The sequence below is a fragment of the Dermacentor andersoni genome, chromosome 4, assembly GCF_023375885.2.
Source record: "Dermacentor andersoni chromosome 4, qqDerAnde1_hic_scaffold, whole genome shotgun sequence".
Classification (NCBI taxonomy): domain Eukaryota; kingdom Metazoa; phylum Arthropoda; class Arachnida; order Ixodida; family Ixodidae; genus Dermacentor; species Dermacentor andersoni.
The window spans coordinates 40,907,701-40,923,186 of NC_092817.1; the positions used below are offsets into that span (position 1 = coordinate 40,907,701).

The following is a 15,486-nucleotide window of genomic DNA, read 5'->3' on the forward strand; positions in this document are numbered from 1 at the left end:
GTACGATAAAGAGGCCAAGCTAGATGCCACCAGGTAGAGGTTTAAAATTATGGGTATGCCACGCACTGTGAGAGTCAGATTTAGCAGATCTTTTTTTCGCGATTACAAAAAAGCTTTCGTTTAGTGACCATTTACAAGTATATAAGAGTACATTATAAAGTCAACGCAAAACGCTTTTCTGAACATAAACTTAGGGTGCTCCAACAGCGCAGACCGGTCGTACCAGAACCGGAGTCTGACTCCTACTACACACTAAACCTAATTCACTCTGCACATAGTGTTTTTCAATGTAGTCACACAGACACGGCCTGGGGGAGTATTCTGTAAATGTCCACCTACTGAACATATCCATTTTGTCTGCTACTGAACTTCTGATTGGCTGGGCTGGGGTACGTGTCAGAAAGAGAAAGGCGCATCCAGCCAATCAGCACTTCAACAGCAGACAAAACTCAGTGGACACTTACAAGCCCCCCCCTCCCGTTCTCACTGCCGTCTTGTCCCTGCATATTGATGCCCATTGAGGCTTCGCATTTGCGGGCAAAGTGTGTACTTTCGTTCCAAGCTATTCTTCACTGCGCATCGACGCTGCTTCGTTATACTTTTCTGGGCAAAGTGTTCACCGCACTCCTTGGTGATTATTGCCACCACTCAAAACGCTCCACCTCACCTTTACGAGTCAGCATGCACTCACATTCTAAACCAGGCTTTATTGCTTATCAAAGACGTTACAACTCCACCTGAAACTTCTTCCAAGCACATCTCCTCTGTACTCAGTATATGCTTCAGCCCCATTTTGTTTGTGTTGGTACTCGAGTCTGCGCTTAGTGTATAATGCCACTGGTTGCTATGTGACACAACAACTTTTGAACATGTGCAGCTGAAATATTCCCACGCTCCCCACGCAGCATGTGCCCTCGACCATGCTCGGCTGACAGTGCTTTACCTCTCCCACACTATATTCACACACGTCACTCCCACCTCAAACAGGGAATGTTTGAAACATGGCTGTCATTGTACAGAAGAACGCAGTCACGAACTCGTATCTTAAAAGGCACTTTAAAAGAAATAAAACATACACTAACCTAAATCTACGAGCTAATGATAAGAATGCATACTTCAGCACTTGAAACTTGTATTATTACTGGGTATTTAATGTGCCAGTACTGATACTGTCCACCATCTCCAGTAAAAAAGCTGGATTTATTTGTTAAACTTACTTTCTTCAGTTATGCATAATAAAAAGAAGAAGAAATGCATGCAGTTCTCTTATATTTTGCAGTGCTAGGGTTAATACTCACATGTAGAGCTCTTCGAGGAGAAAAGACCTATGTTCAACAAAAAACATCAGCTTGTGTTATGACTAATTTTTCTGTTGCTATGTGCCTGTTACGAAGATGCGTTACACTATACAAAGCTTATTTGAAAAAGGTCTGTATTTTCAGCAGCACTAAGATGATTCCTGCATTACAGAATTTTATGAGCATTCATTTAACCATTTAAGATAAAAGATACAAATACCCGAAAAAAAAAGTGTTTATTTTCTAACTATGCAAAGCAAATAAGCATAATCAACAAAAAGAAAAGAAAAATTTGTGAGAACTTATTCAGCAATAGGAAGAGCCACCAGGCAGAAAACTGGGAAAGGAGTTCACCCCAAGCCACCTATGACTTCATTTTGAATTTACAAAGACAGCTCTCGTTATACGTGACCCATAGGCATACATTTCACTTCCTTTACATTACATGGGTGATCCCACTGCAGGCGAAGATCTCGCATCAGCCTGTCTTCTCTGATCGTGCTTTCATAAGAAAGTAAGTCACAAGCCAAGTTCTTCTTCGTCCTGTGTTCCTGCTCTAAATCAGCAATTGACTCTTACTGCCAGTAATTCAGTGTTGACCAAAGACATTTGCCAGAAACTTCATACTCAATGCCAAAACTCAACAAGAATTTTTTTTTGTATGTTGCCTGTAGGCAACACTGGTCCATAAAGGGTTAAAAGGACACTGAAAGCAAATATTAAGTCGCATTAAAATGATACATTAATGCTCCAGAACGTCTAAGGCGTCAATATTATCGGGAACAAAATTTGCTGCTCACCTGCGATACATTCAAGTGCCAGCCCGATGACGAAGGCACTCCTCATTTTAATACTGTGACTGGTACGGAACCTCACATAATAAACAAACAATAAAAAGACCACTCTCCCGCTCGGGAGTGGCGATTTGAATTGCGTTAAAGATATGCGGGTCCTTCAGACATGTTTTTCTCCTAAACAAAGTCTTTTCTTGTCACAAACCCAAGCACTGCGGTGTTTCTGAAATGGTATTTTAACAGTCCATAAACATAATATTTGCCTTTGCTGTCCCTTTATGTTGCTAACTGTGGCCGTGTACAAGGCTGCAACTTTATTCCTGACCACAGCAGCTGTATTCTGACAAGTGCAGAATGCAAGCACAGCTAGTATGTACTTATTTATACGTAGGTAAGCCTTAAAGAATCCCAGGTGGTCAAAATTAAACCAGAACTCTCCACCACATTCATGTGCTCCTGAATTTATTAAAGGCATGAGCATTACTCTCTTCAATGAAAATGTAGCCACGGTGGCATTGTGATCAAACTTGGGAGCTCATGTTCATCGTCATCAGTCATGGCTACAGCAGTATTACAACGCTGCTGAGCACAACTTTGGGTATAATAATGTGAAGTAAACAGTAAAAATTCAGTAGTAGTCATGGCTGAAATAAATGCAATACTATGGGGCTCTGCGTTTAAAAACCAGCAACTTGGTTTAGAAGAATGTCAAAGCATGGTGTTTTGGATTAATTCTGACCCACTGGGTACAATGCACACCAATGTCTCGGCACACAAATTTGTATTCTGAAATTCAAATTTGCTATGCCGTTGTTTAAAAGCTATGTTGCGTTACATAAAGCAGCTACAGATGTGGACGTACATAAGAAGGAGACAGTTGCATAGGCTGTGAAGAAGAAAAACAAGGTAGTAAGTACACTTATGAAGGAATGAAACAATGATGAATCCTAAATAAATAGGGCAGCTGTTACCCTTGTGTGGATACAAAGTTCACAAATGTGAAGTGAGTCACCGTGAACAGAGGCAGGAATTAAGTAAACATAGGCAACAAGAGCAGTGGCACAAAAGCAGACATCGAAAAGGCATGGGAGACATCAAACAAGTCAAGAGTATCCCAAAGCAGAGCAAATAATGGCTTCTAAAATTAGAGACCTCAAATGAACTGTCGGCTTCCCCTCATTTTTCACAGTCTTGATAAGCTGTGGCCTTTACACAGAGGCAGGCCATTTTGCTCCAATTTTTCTGGCTTTTGTGTAATCGCCATGAACCAAATTCTACCAAAAGAGCATAGAGCATTGTTTTCATACTGCATTTTGTTTGTTCATGCATGCAAACCCTGCATCTGCTGCCCATATAGTTTTTTAACGCTGCCACTGTCGTTGCTGCTAAGGCTTTCTGGTATGGATAGTGTTTCTAAGACAGACACAGTGAGGCACACAGAAAAACAAACGGGACTGCTAGAGAGAAACAAACAGAAGATTTGGTATCTAGATTATTGATTATACACCATTACAAGTCTACGGCTTGGGCGTCGCCTCGGTAGGCAATGATGTATGATCAATAATCCAAATATTGAACGTTCTCCGACACAAGCGCTGGGGCTATACTACGAAAAGTGAATGAGCTTTCTTGCATAATAAGTTTAGTTGGAAGCAGCGCTCTGTATGTCTTCCTCCTTGCCGCTGTCCATGTTTTATTTACACTTTACCTGTCTTAAGATATCGCCGTACCAACTAGCTCAGATACAGACCCTTGTTCAGTATACCTCTTAAAGCCATCACCAACTTCATCAGTCATATTGGACTAGTTGATGCATCCCTAATTGACAAGACTCATGCGAACTTTACTATGTTTTCTGTCACAGTGTAACATTTTAACCAGAATATAGACTTCATTCTCATGACGACAAGAATGGCAGCAACCACGGTGTCTAGCAAGTAGACATTTCCAAATTCCCTGAGTTTCCCAGATTTTCCCCGAGTGCCTTTGCAATATTCCCCGAGTGACACAGAACCTCGTTTTATATCAAGATAGGCTGACACCATGTCACCCGATGCTGTCACTCTCTAGAAAGCATGTTAGAAATAAAAAATCGACTTAATCCAGTTTGAATAGTAAGAAGTAGTGTTTATTTTCTTCAAAAAGAAAGCAGAAGGGAGGGGTTAGTAAAATACACAGTGAATAAAACATCTTCAAACAGAATGGTAAAACCCATTGCAAATCGAGTTGAACATACTCAAATAACAATAAAAAGGAGATGCATACAGAAGTAAGTACTTTTGAATATGAGCTATTTTTATCAAATGATAGCAAGCTCATTGGTGAGGTCTGAAATTCGTCACAAGTGAGATTCTCTCTTAACAGTTGGCAAGCCAAGCTCAACTGTCCTGACATACTCTCAGCAGCTGCACAACGCCTCAGTATTTCGTTTAATTGCTTTGAAGAGTTTATTTTGGTTTAGATGAGAGCCATCTGCATTTCGGCGTCGGCCAGCAGTTTCTTTTTTGAGCTTAAGCTCCTTCAAAGAAGTGGCAGCATGCTTCCTTTCCCTTTAATTTCTCCATGTATCGGTCCTTTCTGTTCTCATCTTCCTTCTGCTGTGTGTTTGCCCCGCAGACCATTTGAAGCATCCTCTTGGTCAGTTGTACAGCCAACGTCAGATTTTTCTAACTTCCTAGGGACCGCAAGAACATCCAAAAAAATAAATGCATGTTTTACTGCCCTTAAGGCCTCAAATCACCGCAGGCACGTCCAAAAAAGCTCTGAAGGCCTGCCAGTACACTTATTAGGCATATCAGTGCTTGTACTAGGACAGGAGACGGCAGGTACATGTGTGCATAACTAAGGAATACATACATGCTATTAAGCACTATCTTTGTCTTCTGAAGATTAATATGCAGAAGACAAAGACAAGAGTTAAAACACTGCCAGTCAGCCTCTAGAGTCTGTGAAGGAGTATGTCTACCTAGGTCCATTACTCGCAGGGGACCCTGATCATAAGAAGGAAATTTACAGAAGAATAAAAATTGGTTGGAGTGCATACAGCAGACATTGCCAGATCTTGACTGGAAGCTTACCACTATCACTGAACAGAAAGGTGTACAACCAATGCATTCTACCTGTGCTAACATATGGGGCAGAAACTCGGAGGCTGACAAAGAAGCCTGAGAACAAGTTAAGGACTACGCAAAGAGCGATGGAACGAAGAATGTTAGGCATAATTTTAACAGACAGGAAGGGAGTGGTGTGGATCAGAGAGCAAATGGGGATAGACGATATTCTAATTACATTAAGAGAAAAAAAAAAAAATAGATCTGGGCAGGACATATAATGCGTAGGAGAGACAACTGGTGGACCATTAGAGTTACAGAGTGGGTGCCAAGAGAAGGAAAGTGCAGTCGAGGACGGCAGAAAAGTAGGTGGCGTGATGAAATTAGGAAATTCGCAGGTGCAATTTGGAATGCACTGCTAAGCTGGTGCAGGATGGGCAATAGGAGATCGCAGGGAGAGGCCTTTGTTCTGCAGTGGACATAAAATAGGCCGATGATGATGACTGCGTCCCGTGACAATTGCCCCTTCCCACGCTTGTTATGCTTCACCGCAATACTTTCGTGTATGCTTCAGCCCGTAACATTGCTGTGTTGAGGCGAAGCTGACTTTCGGAAACCAGCATTATGCAACGCACAGTGCTTTCCGAGTTTCGAAGCCAATAGCGAGGACCACACAAAGGCGAAGTCGGTGCCATTGCTGACAGTGGCAAATTCTTTTAATGAAAACCAAGGCACCGAATGGCAAGAAGCTTAATAGCGAACGTCTGGGCAGTGAGGCTTAGCACTGCCGCGGTGGTGGCTATGACTGCCAGCGGATATGCGTGCTAAAGTGCCGGTTCGAGGCGGCGACGTAATCAAAATGATGGGGGTGGTGGCTTTGATTAATGCCATTTCAGACCTACGGTCACGGCAAAAAGGACAGAAAATTGGATGGCGAGTGGTTCTTGTGTCCGAAATTTCAGGTGTTTTCATACATTGACTACATGGGGTATGTGGTGATGCCGTGAAGTGGTCCAAATTAACGGGCGTCCAGAAAGTCGGTTGCTGACTGTAGAATGGCAACTCCTCCAGCCGTCAACACAGCATCAAAGACGATTCGTTACAATTCCTCTTTGTTACTCGAGCCAGCATTACCATGACTTTATTTCCTTTTGAATAAAATTACAGCTAATTTTCCCTGATAAATCAAGCACAAGTTCCCCAAGTTTTCCATGAGTATTTCCAGACTATTCAAAATCCCGGAGGATTCCCGGTTTTCTTAGTTGGTAGACACCCTGAGCAACTGCAGGTGATAAAATGTGAAGTTGAACGCCTGGCAGGCTGAGCAGGGAGAAAGGAGACAACTGTGCATCCCTCATACGCCTTCCCCGTCTACCTCCTTTCCCTTTCTCAGGCTTGTGTACACAAAACAAAAACAAAAACAAAAAATTAAATTGTGGGGTTTTACGTGCCAAACCCACGAATGGATTACGAGGCACACCATAGTGCGAGACTCTGGAAATTTGAATCACCTGGGGTTCTTTATTGTGCACCTAAATCTAACTACGCGGGTGTTTTCGAATTTTGCCCCAATCAAGATGCGGCCACCGTGCCCTCGTGCTTAGCAGCCCAGCACCATAGCCACTAAGCAACCACAGTGGGTTCAGCCTTGTGTATACAACTACTTACATGCTGCAATGAAAATATAGTGCACTTTTGAACCTGTTCACTGTGGCAGCACTATTTGAAGTGTAGATTCCTGTATGTGATGACCTAGCAGTGGGTCACAAGTCCTGTTCCACTGGTGGCACCAGGACACATAAGATCAAATGCAACATGTTTCCCTGTTGATTTCTAGCAAAGCTGCGACTAGTGCAATGCAAGAAAGCCCTGCACAGCCACACAGGGGGAAGAACTGCCATGACCCTCCCAAGATCTATGTTGGAGTGGATGTGGTAACTTAGGTCAACACTCCAGGTACTGCCAAGTTACATGTTTTTCTATTAGGTCATTTTTGTGAAAGGCACTGTGAAAAAACAACAGAGAGGGATACAGAAATGTCTTAAAGGCATTTCTTGTATACAGCATGTGAAATGTTGACCGAGGTCTTGCGCACTGACTGCCCCTCAGGTTCGCAGGAGCATTAATTTGTAGGGGTGTGCGAATAGTGATTTTTGAGACCAAATCACATACAAATCAAATATATAATAGCTTTTGAATAATACTAATATAAAATGATGTTCACATCCTAGTACAGTCGAATCTTGATAAAACGAATCACGTGGGACCGCCGAATATCATTCGTTACTCTGAAAAGCTGTTATAGTGAAAACCTCAAGATTAATCATTCCGCCTATCAACCCCCCAGTTCATAAGTTTGAAATTGCCACCGTTGGCACTCTGCCTGCGCTGTTGCAATTTTCCATAGATTCCGCCGCCATGCAGCCCTGAAGCACTGTACACTAGGAGTGACACGCGCAAAGCAGACGCTGACGCTGAGAAAACTACTGACAAAAAGGAAGCTCCACGTCGCATCCAAAGCGCAATGTTTTTTTTTTGCTTGTTTGTTTTTCACATTGCTTGCCATGGACAATGGAACTGTCTTACTCAAGGCGGACACCTTAACTATGCCAAAGTGCAAGCGCGCATAGACGACACAGTCCGGGAAGTGCAAAGTAAGACTGTGTGGAATATGAAGGTGACATTTCTCCACACGAGTAGAAGCTCCACTCCAGAAGCTACGGGGGCGAAGCTTCTGCACATGTGTTACCGTGACAAGTAGTCCGCCAGCGTGACAGCTTCCACGTGCGACGGCTTCGTGCAACTAGATGCGGAAGGGAAAAACCACAAACTAAGTAAGCTTTTAAATTCATTGGTGTGTTTTATCTTATTTAACTATTGCTAATAAGGTGTTTATATTTTCTGTTCCCCAGCTTAAACTAACGTGAATGAAAAAGCGAGACTTTTCAGAATCGCTCTCACTTGTGCATGCTTTACCTCCGTAACTTTCCCTTTATAGCCAGAGAAAGTTGTCCGCCGCAGAAAGAAACGCGAAAGAAATGGGCATGCGCAGAAAAAAGGGGCGAAAAAAGGAAGACGCGTCTTTGTTGCTAAGCGACACTTGCCTGGCCGGAGCATGCGAAAAACTCGATGCGTCGTTGCCTCCGCAACAGATTAAAAAATGGTCTCATGCGTTTTTTCATTGAGCGCTGTCTAAGGTTTTCTGAACCCGTGCGTCACGGCATCTGCATTCTACGCCTTGTCGTCTGCTAGCCTACTGTTTTGACTGCCGTAAAGGATACACGAAAATAAAAGAATCCCAATTTCAGAATATTAGTTCTAGTACCGTGGCTTTGTTAACACGGCACAGAAACTGAACAACAATCGTCATTCTGAAAAGTTCGGTATTCTGAAGTTTGTAGTACTGAAATATTCTTACATTGAAACCATAAGAAGTCAGCAGGGGATCTCTGAAATGTTTGTTAATCTGAAAAGTTTGTTAATGTAGTGCTCATAGTAATGAGGTTTCATTGTTATTCCTGAAGTTAGCAAGTTTCTGTCATTACACAGTATGTATAAAGTATTCTTTACAAATGGAGCATTAGGCGCAAACAAGCAGTTTCTTCGCACCCACAAAACTCTTCAGAGTGCAAATGATCGCTTTATAGCCTGTAAGGTATAGCTACATCAGCAATATAACCTGCTTTACCATACAAGTTCTCATGTTTTATGTCTGTGCTATGCTTGCGAATTTTACGTTTAATTGGGCTCAGTTGACGTTTTGAAATATTCAACATGTATTAGAAAAAAAAATTTACATTTACAAATAGCAAATATTCAATTCAAAGACCGAATCGAAGAGAACATCATTCGATTTGTTATTCAAAAGTTTTGAATATTTGAGCACCCCTATTAATTTGTCAATACTGGCCATTTCTACGAAGACTTCAAGCAATATTTAAAAATAGCCATTTTGAAATATTGGTATTTTTCAATTGGAAACATGTCAGTGGTGGCGACCATGAGGCGACGGGTTATATATAGCAATTGGTCACTAATTAACAAAAATCCACATTGTAATCCACATTGTGACACTGTAATTGAGAAATTCAAGTGAGTTTCTGTACAAGCCATATCAACTTCTGGATACAGGAAAACCGATTAACCGCATAACTGTAGGTAGCATGACAAATTTCGACTATCAGAGCACACAAAACTGAAATTGGGTGGCTGAAGCAGGCACAGAGCCCCGTTCCTTAAGGGGACATTCTGCTTATGTCACTGAGCATTGGGCAGCCAGCGTGCATGCGACTCTTTGCTCTACGCTGTTGGAGCATGCTGGTTGCCCGCTACCGAGTGATGTACTCAGAACAGTGCCTCAAGGGGCAGGACAAACAAACAAGCAAGAATTTTTAGCATTGAAATTCCATACTACATAAAGAGAAAGGCGAGATCTTATTTATACCAATTTATTATACATTACAGTGAAATATCCATATAACCAACTTCAGGCGACCGTGCCAATTTGTTTGTTATTCTGAAAGGTCATTATAGTGAGAGCCCCAAAATTAACCATAACAATAACATTTCAGTAACACAAACATCCTACTTTTGCAACGGTACATCCTTGAACTCGTTTCTCACAAAAATGTGCACGAGATCGCCAGTCAGCCCACATTTATCTGAAGACTCGACCATTTCTGAGAAACGTTTCTCCCTCCATGTGGCTGCGGCTTCTTCATCTGCTGGCTTCACCTTGCCAGGCACAGTCTGCCAGGTTACTCCATTTTGTTGGCAAAAATGATGGAGCCAGCCAAAAGACGCCTCGAAGCCAGTGAAATCCAGAATTGCAGCGAACTGCTGTGCCTTCTCCTGCAGCATTAGGCCTGACACAGCCACATTCTGGTCTCTCACGTCTTTAAACCAAGTTAGCACCGATGTGTCAATATTTTGGAAATCGCCGGGCCACCGTCACTTCCTTGATGGGGTAACCTGAGATTTACGCTGATGCTTCAGTATTTTGTCCTTATCCCTGACAACCATGGTTACTGTCAACAGCGCCACTTCATGCTCGTCGGCCATGAAGGCTTGTTTTAAAGTGAAGCTGATCACCTTTAGTTGGTCAGAATTTTTGGTGGCTTGTGCTCAAACAAAAACAGTGCCGCCACCTAGCGGCCATGGCCACTCAGATGGACATCGAACGGCAGCTGGAAGAACTCAGCTCCCGAATATGAAGCAAGATCACTTCATTCTATGCAAAAGCTTCTACGTCTCATCACTTGGATATGCATCTTCAGTAGATTAATCATCAATAGGCACCATTCTCGAGGTCAGTAGACTCTCAGGTACATAATTAAAAAAAAAAAAATTAAATTATGGGGTTTTACATGCCAAAACCACTTTCTGATTATGAGGCACGCCGTAGTGGAGGACTCCGGAAATTTCGACCACCTGGGGTTCTTTAACGTGCACCTAAATCTAAGTACACGGGTGTTTTTCGCATTTCGCCCCCATCGAAATGCGGCCGCCGTGGCCGGGATTCGATCCCGTGACCTCGTGCTCAGCAGCCTAACACCATAGCTACTGAGCAACCACGGCGGGTATAATTTTTTTTTTTTTTTTTGCTTGCTTACGGAGGTCAAATTTTGCTTGCTTATGGACAGACAAATTTTTCATTGGGTAGGCATAGAAATGCTTACGCATTTAATGAAGAGGTGTTACGAGAGTGTGTGTGCATACCTATTGTTACTCTTGTTTTACCAAAACTATCCAGAAAAAATTATATGACAACTGACCACTAAGACGATTCTATCATTACGCCGAATTTCATTTACTTTTCATAATTAGGTAGCTCACAGTGAAGGCGTAATAGTTGTGGAATTCCCGTCTGCTGTCAACACATGGGCTTCTACGGCAGGAAAACCGACAGCTCCACATTTCTCTGCTAAGATGATCCTTTCAGATTTTATTATAGGCTAATTGACTAAGAAGTATGCTCAATCTCAAATTGCTAACTTGTTTTGTTTCATGTGCTCTTTTGGAATTAGCCTTGGTCAATTGTGTTCTCTTTCGTGCACTCGTTTGGCTTTGATGTCCAACCACGTTCACACCATGGATTGGGGACGAATTAGGGAGCACAACGACAGCTTCGCTGGCATTCCATCTTCACAGGGTGGATAGGCCCCCATTTTTTCCCCCTTCTACTTCATGAAGAATGTCCACTTTTTTGCTCAAAGAAAACTACTTTCACTTCTTCGCTGTAGGAAGAGTTCAATTCATGGCAACATGAAAGCTGGAACGCACTTTCAACACAATGAGAGCAAGAAGAAAAACAAGATGGGGATGACTGATACTGCTGACAGCATGTATGCAACTGAGAAAGAAATCAAGCAAGAAAAACGTGACGCATTGTCGCGCTCCAAAATTCCCCTGTTTTACAAGGCGTCTGTCTGCTCTTTACGCTGTGTCGTCTGCTAGCTTACAGCTCCAGCTGCTGTGACAGATGCACTGAAATCTAAGAATCCCTGCATTTCCGAATACGAGTTCATAGTGCTGAGGTGTTGTTAACATGACATGGAAATTAAATAACGATCAGTGTTCTAAAAAGTACGGTATACCAAAGTTTGTATTACAGAAGCCTTTTTACACTGAAACTACAAGCACTCGGCACAAGATTTCTTAGAAGTCTGTTGATCTGAAATGTTTGTTGCAATGGGGTTTGACTGTAATAGTTCCTGATAGTGTATTCTGAGATAGCTTGAACCCTTGTTTTAAAGTCAAGCTCAAAAAAGAAAGAAAGAAATAGATTAAAAAAAAGGAACTTGGACATGTTTATTACAGAGACCCCTACAATCTTTGGCTCTAGGATCTCACCTTTAAATGCCTCTTTGTGGACTACAGTCGCCGACCGATTTTCCGGACTCCAAAAATTCGGACATGCCCGATTATTCGGTCAGCTTCGCGGCACCGCCGTTCTCCCCATAGACCATAATGTATAACAACTGCCGAAAGTACGGACACCTTGCAGCCTCTCGTCTGATTTTTCGGACACTCCTTGAGTCAACTCGATCGAGGGCATCATGCACCGACTCTGACCGGCGCATAGTTCGACTTGCTGAACGCCATTTTTGTTTTGAACGGAGCCTCCTTGCTGCCCCACAAAGCGGCGCTACTGGAAATCCCCGCTCATCATCATCGTTTCTGCTTGGTTCGATAGAATGGCCGTACAGCAGTTCCGGTTTCAGTTTAGTAAGCCATGTCAAGACAATCCAGCAGCTGATTTGTTTCTTTCGCGCACGACGATGCGAGCAGGCCGCGTTTTTCGTTTGTGCGACTGGTGTCGGCACGATAGTGTTTGCTTTGTGTGCTGTGTCGAGGTTTCGGTGTTCCAACGCGGCGTACGGAAACATCGCGTCAAGTGTCTAATGGCGCCGACAGTGCGGGTGCCGGGGGGCCTAAGATTTGTCGCCTTCCGATGTGCTCCCTACTGACGCGGAAAAAGTTCTGCCGAGACCTGCGCAGTGGTTGCATTGCGATTCCGGACACCGTCTCATTTGAGAGTTTCACAGGTGCTGACACTGCTGTACTGACATGCGCAGAACTCGACGACGGCGAGATCATTCGTCAGGTTTCTGCTGCACCCATTCTCTATGCTGCACCGCCGGACGATGACTCCGAGTCGGAAGATGACGCACCATGTGCTACGCTGCTGTCGCATGCGGAATGTGCACAAGCAGTGACTGTGCTTTCAGCCGCCTATAGTGACCGTTCGACCCTCCGAGATTCAGGTTTATCTGATTGCGCGTAAACGGAACAGCGTGCAACGGCGCACTCACGATTTCTTCAAGCCTACTGCAGAGCCCGAATAAGTGCGTGGAAATAAAGGATTTCATTTTTTTTTTCTTAATCTGCTTTTTCGGACACCTGTTTATTCGGACATTTCCGCAGTCCCCGTGAGGTCCGAATAAACGGTCGGCGACTGTATATGGTACAGAAGATTTACAGACTTACCATTGATTACTGAGTAGGTTGCATGGTGGCTATTTTTCCAAGAGCAGAAGTAAACTACCGTATCTGAAATCTGACAGTGAAGGCATAGTACAATCTCACCTCTGCACAGTCAGCTAGGTCGATGTTGACCAGGCCATAACGCGGCCGGTTCTTGTTGGTACGGAAGGTGAACACACTGCCTTCATTGGTGATGTAGTCGTACTCTGCTTCGAACTTGCCAACCAGGCACTTCAGTTCCAGCTTTTCTGCAGAAGCACCACACAGGGCAAATTTAAATGCAACGAAAAGAAGTACCAAATTTATAGAATTAAATGAAAGTATGGGTGTTCACATCTTTCATGGCCTAAAGGAAACTAGCCATCCCTTCTCCAAATGCAGAGCAACCTTCGTGCCCTAGCCACTAAGTACGCAGTGTCTAACAAATATCCATTTAGACACTCTCGGAACAAAGGAGAACCATGTGTGTGGGCCCCTTCTTGTCTCGTCCTGTGTGGTAGCACCGTTTTCATTTAATCACGAAACCACTAGTCCAAAAGTCACCTCTAGAACTCCTGGGATCTTTGGCAGTTTATGAAGAACATAAGCAAAACAGGTGTCCCATCGCATCTGGCCTCGACGTCCTGTGCTCAAGTGCACTGAACACTGCAGTGTGTCTAAGTTTCAGCGGAGCTGCCCAGAATTGGAGTACTGCATTTGGCCCAGGCTCGGCCCAAACCCGGCACTTGGAGAACTTCACCCACACGGGCCCGACCCGGTGCCTCAAAGCAAGATCCAGGCCAGGCCTGAGCCTGAAAAAATAAAGTCACCTACCTGACCTGGCCCAACCTAAAATAAGGACCGACTGAGGCCCAAACGTGCCATTAAGAGCAAGGTGTTTCCAGTAGCAATAACTATTCTTTTGTTGGCACATGCTTTGCTAACAACTACTTTAACCACCAGTCATTTATTTTGCAAAAGGGCCTCATGGTGGACAAAGAAGACGAGACATACAGGGAATGAGGATTGTTTATTCAAGTACAGCATACTGTACTTATTTTTCTTCAATTACAGTGGCGGGAATGGTAAAGAGTGCATTGCAGCAGATTTTTTAGCAAGCAAAATGATTTGTAGCACCTGTCTTCACTTCAGCAGCAATTTGCCAAACAAAGGGCTACAGAGGATGAAAGCCAAATTCACTGGTTTTGTTGCAGATATAGTCGAACTTCGATATAAGGAACCATGATTTTCTTGAAACACAATCTATGATCAGTGTTCACTTAAGCTCATGAAGGCGCAATCGTTTATTTCTGCCCTAACACTGCTTCACGCACAAATATGCATGACAAACGTAGAGAGACTGCATAGTGATCGAATAGTTTCACAGTTGTATGTGCACTTGCGTTGGCAAGTACATGTTCGAAGCAAAAAAATTTTGCAGAGCGCTTATTTAACCCGTAGCCCACACATGCTACCTCAAGGCATCAATGCGCTGGATTCAAGGCGTCGCTATGCAATAAATGAGAAGAACGCAAACCGAGGGCCCGATCTTTATTAGTCACATCATAAGAAGCCAAGAAACAAAGAGGACAGCAAGGACATGATAGGGAAAATTACTTGCACTTATTAATTGAATTAGAGATATGATAAACTAATGGAAATGAAGTGGATGAAGAAACAACCGGCCGCAGGGGGAATATGAATCCACGTTTCTGCTTTACATGTGCGATGCTCTTGCCAGTTGAGCTACTGTGGCACTCGTAAGGTTTAGTACTAGTAGATAAACACCCCAGAAAGTGGATGGGAAATTGGCACCGCGGTAGCTCAATGTGCAGTACTCGAGCATTTGCACTGCTCTACGCAGAACTGTACAGAAGTTTTTTAACAGAAGTGAATAATTTCCAGGGTAAATAATTCTACGACAGCAGTGTACCTGTTGTGGGGCTTTAGGTATGCTATCGTGGACAACTGAAATGTAGACAAGTTAGGGCTAACTACAATGCATTGTTTTGTTTCCACTTTCACCAATTTGTGTTATGCTGCCATTATTCACGCTTGTATGCTTAGTGTGACACCTGTACCCCCTTTAGTCACCAGATAAATAGCAGCGCGAGATCATGCTCTCAAGTAGTCACTTGTGAAAGGTGTTCTACTTTGTATTTTATTGTGTTTCTTTTGTCCACAATGGTGCATTAACATTTATTAACATCTACATTGTACACTACTACATTTCCCGTTAATAAATCTGCAATTACATTGCGAGTGTCAATTTACAAAACTTTAAAGGGTTCCTGAACTGCACTTTATCGAAGTCAAGAAATGCATTGGATGGCAAAACAGACCAGTTTAGAAATACTTCAATGAAAAAGTACTTCAATG

General features: G+C 43.2%; 1 protein-coding gene across 1 annotated transcript in view; it reads right to left on the reverse strand.

The window, feature by feature from the left end:
* Window positions 1-15,486, reverse strand: part of LOC126536982 (prolyl endopeptidase) — a 59,512-nt gene that overhangs the window by 22,873 nt on the left and 21,153 nt on the right. Inside the window, exon 8 of the mRNA XM_050184064.3 lies at window positions 13,231-13,376. Within this exon, the coding sequence (XP_050040021.2) occupies window positions 13,231-13,376 (146 nt within the window). The remainder of the gene's footprint in view (window positions 1-13,230; window positions 13,377-15,486) is intronic.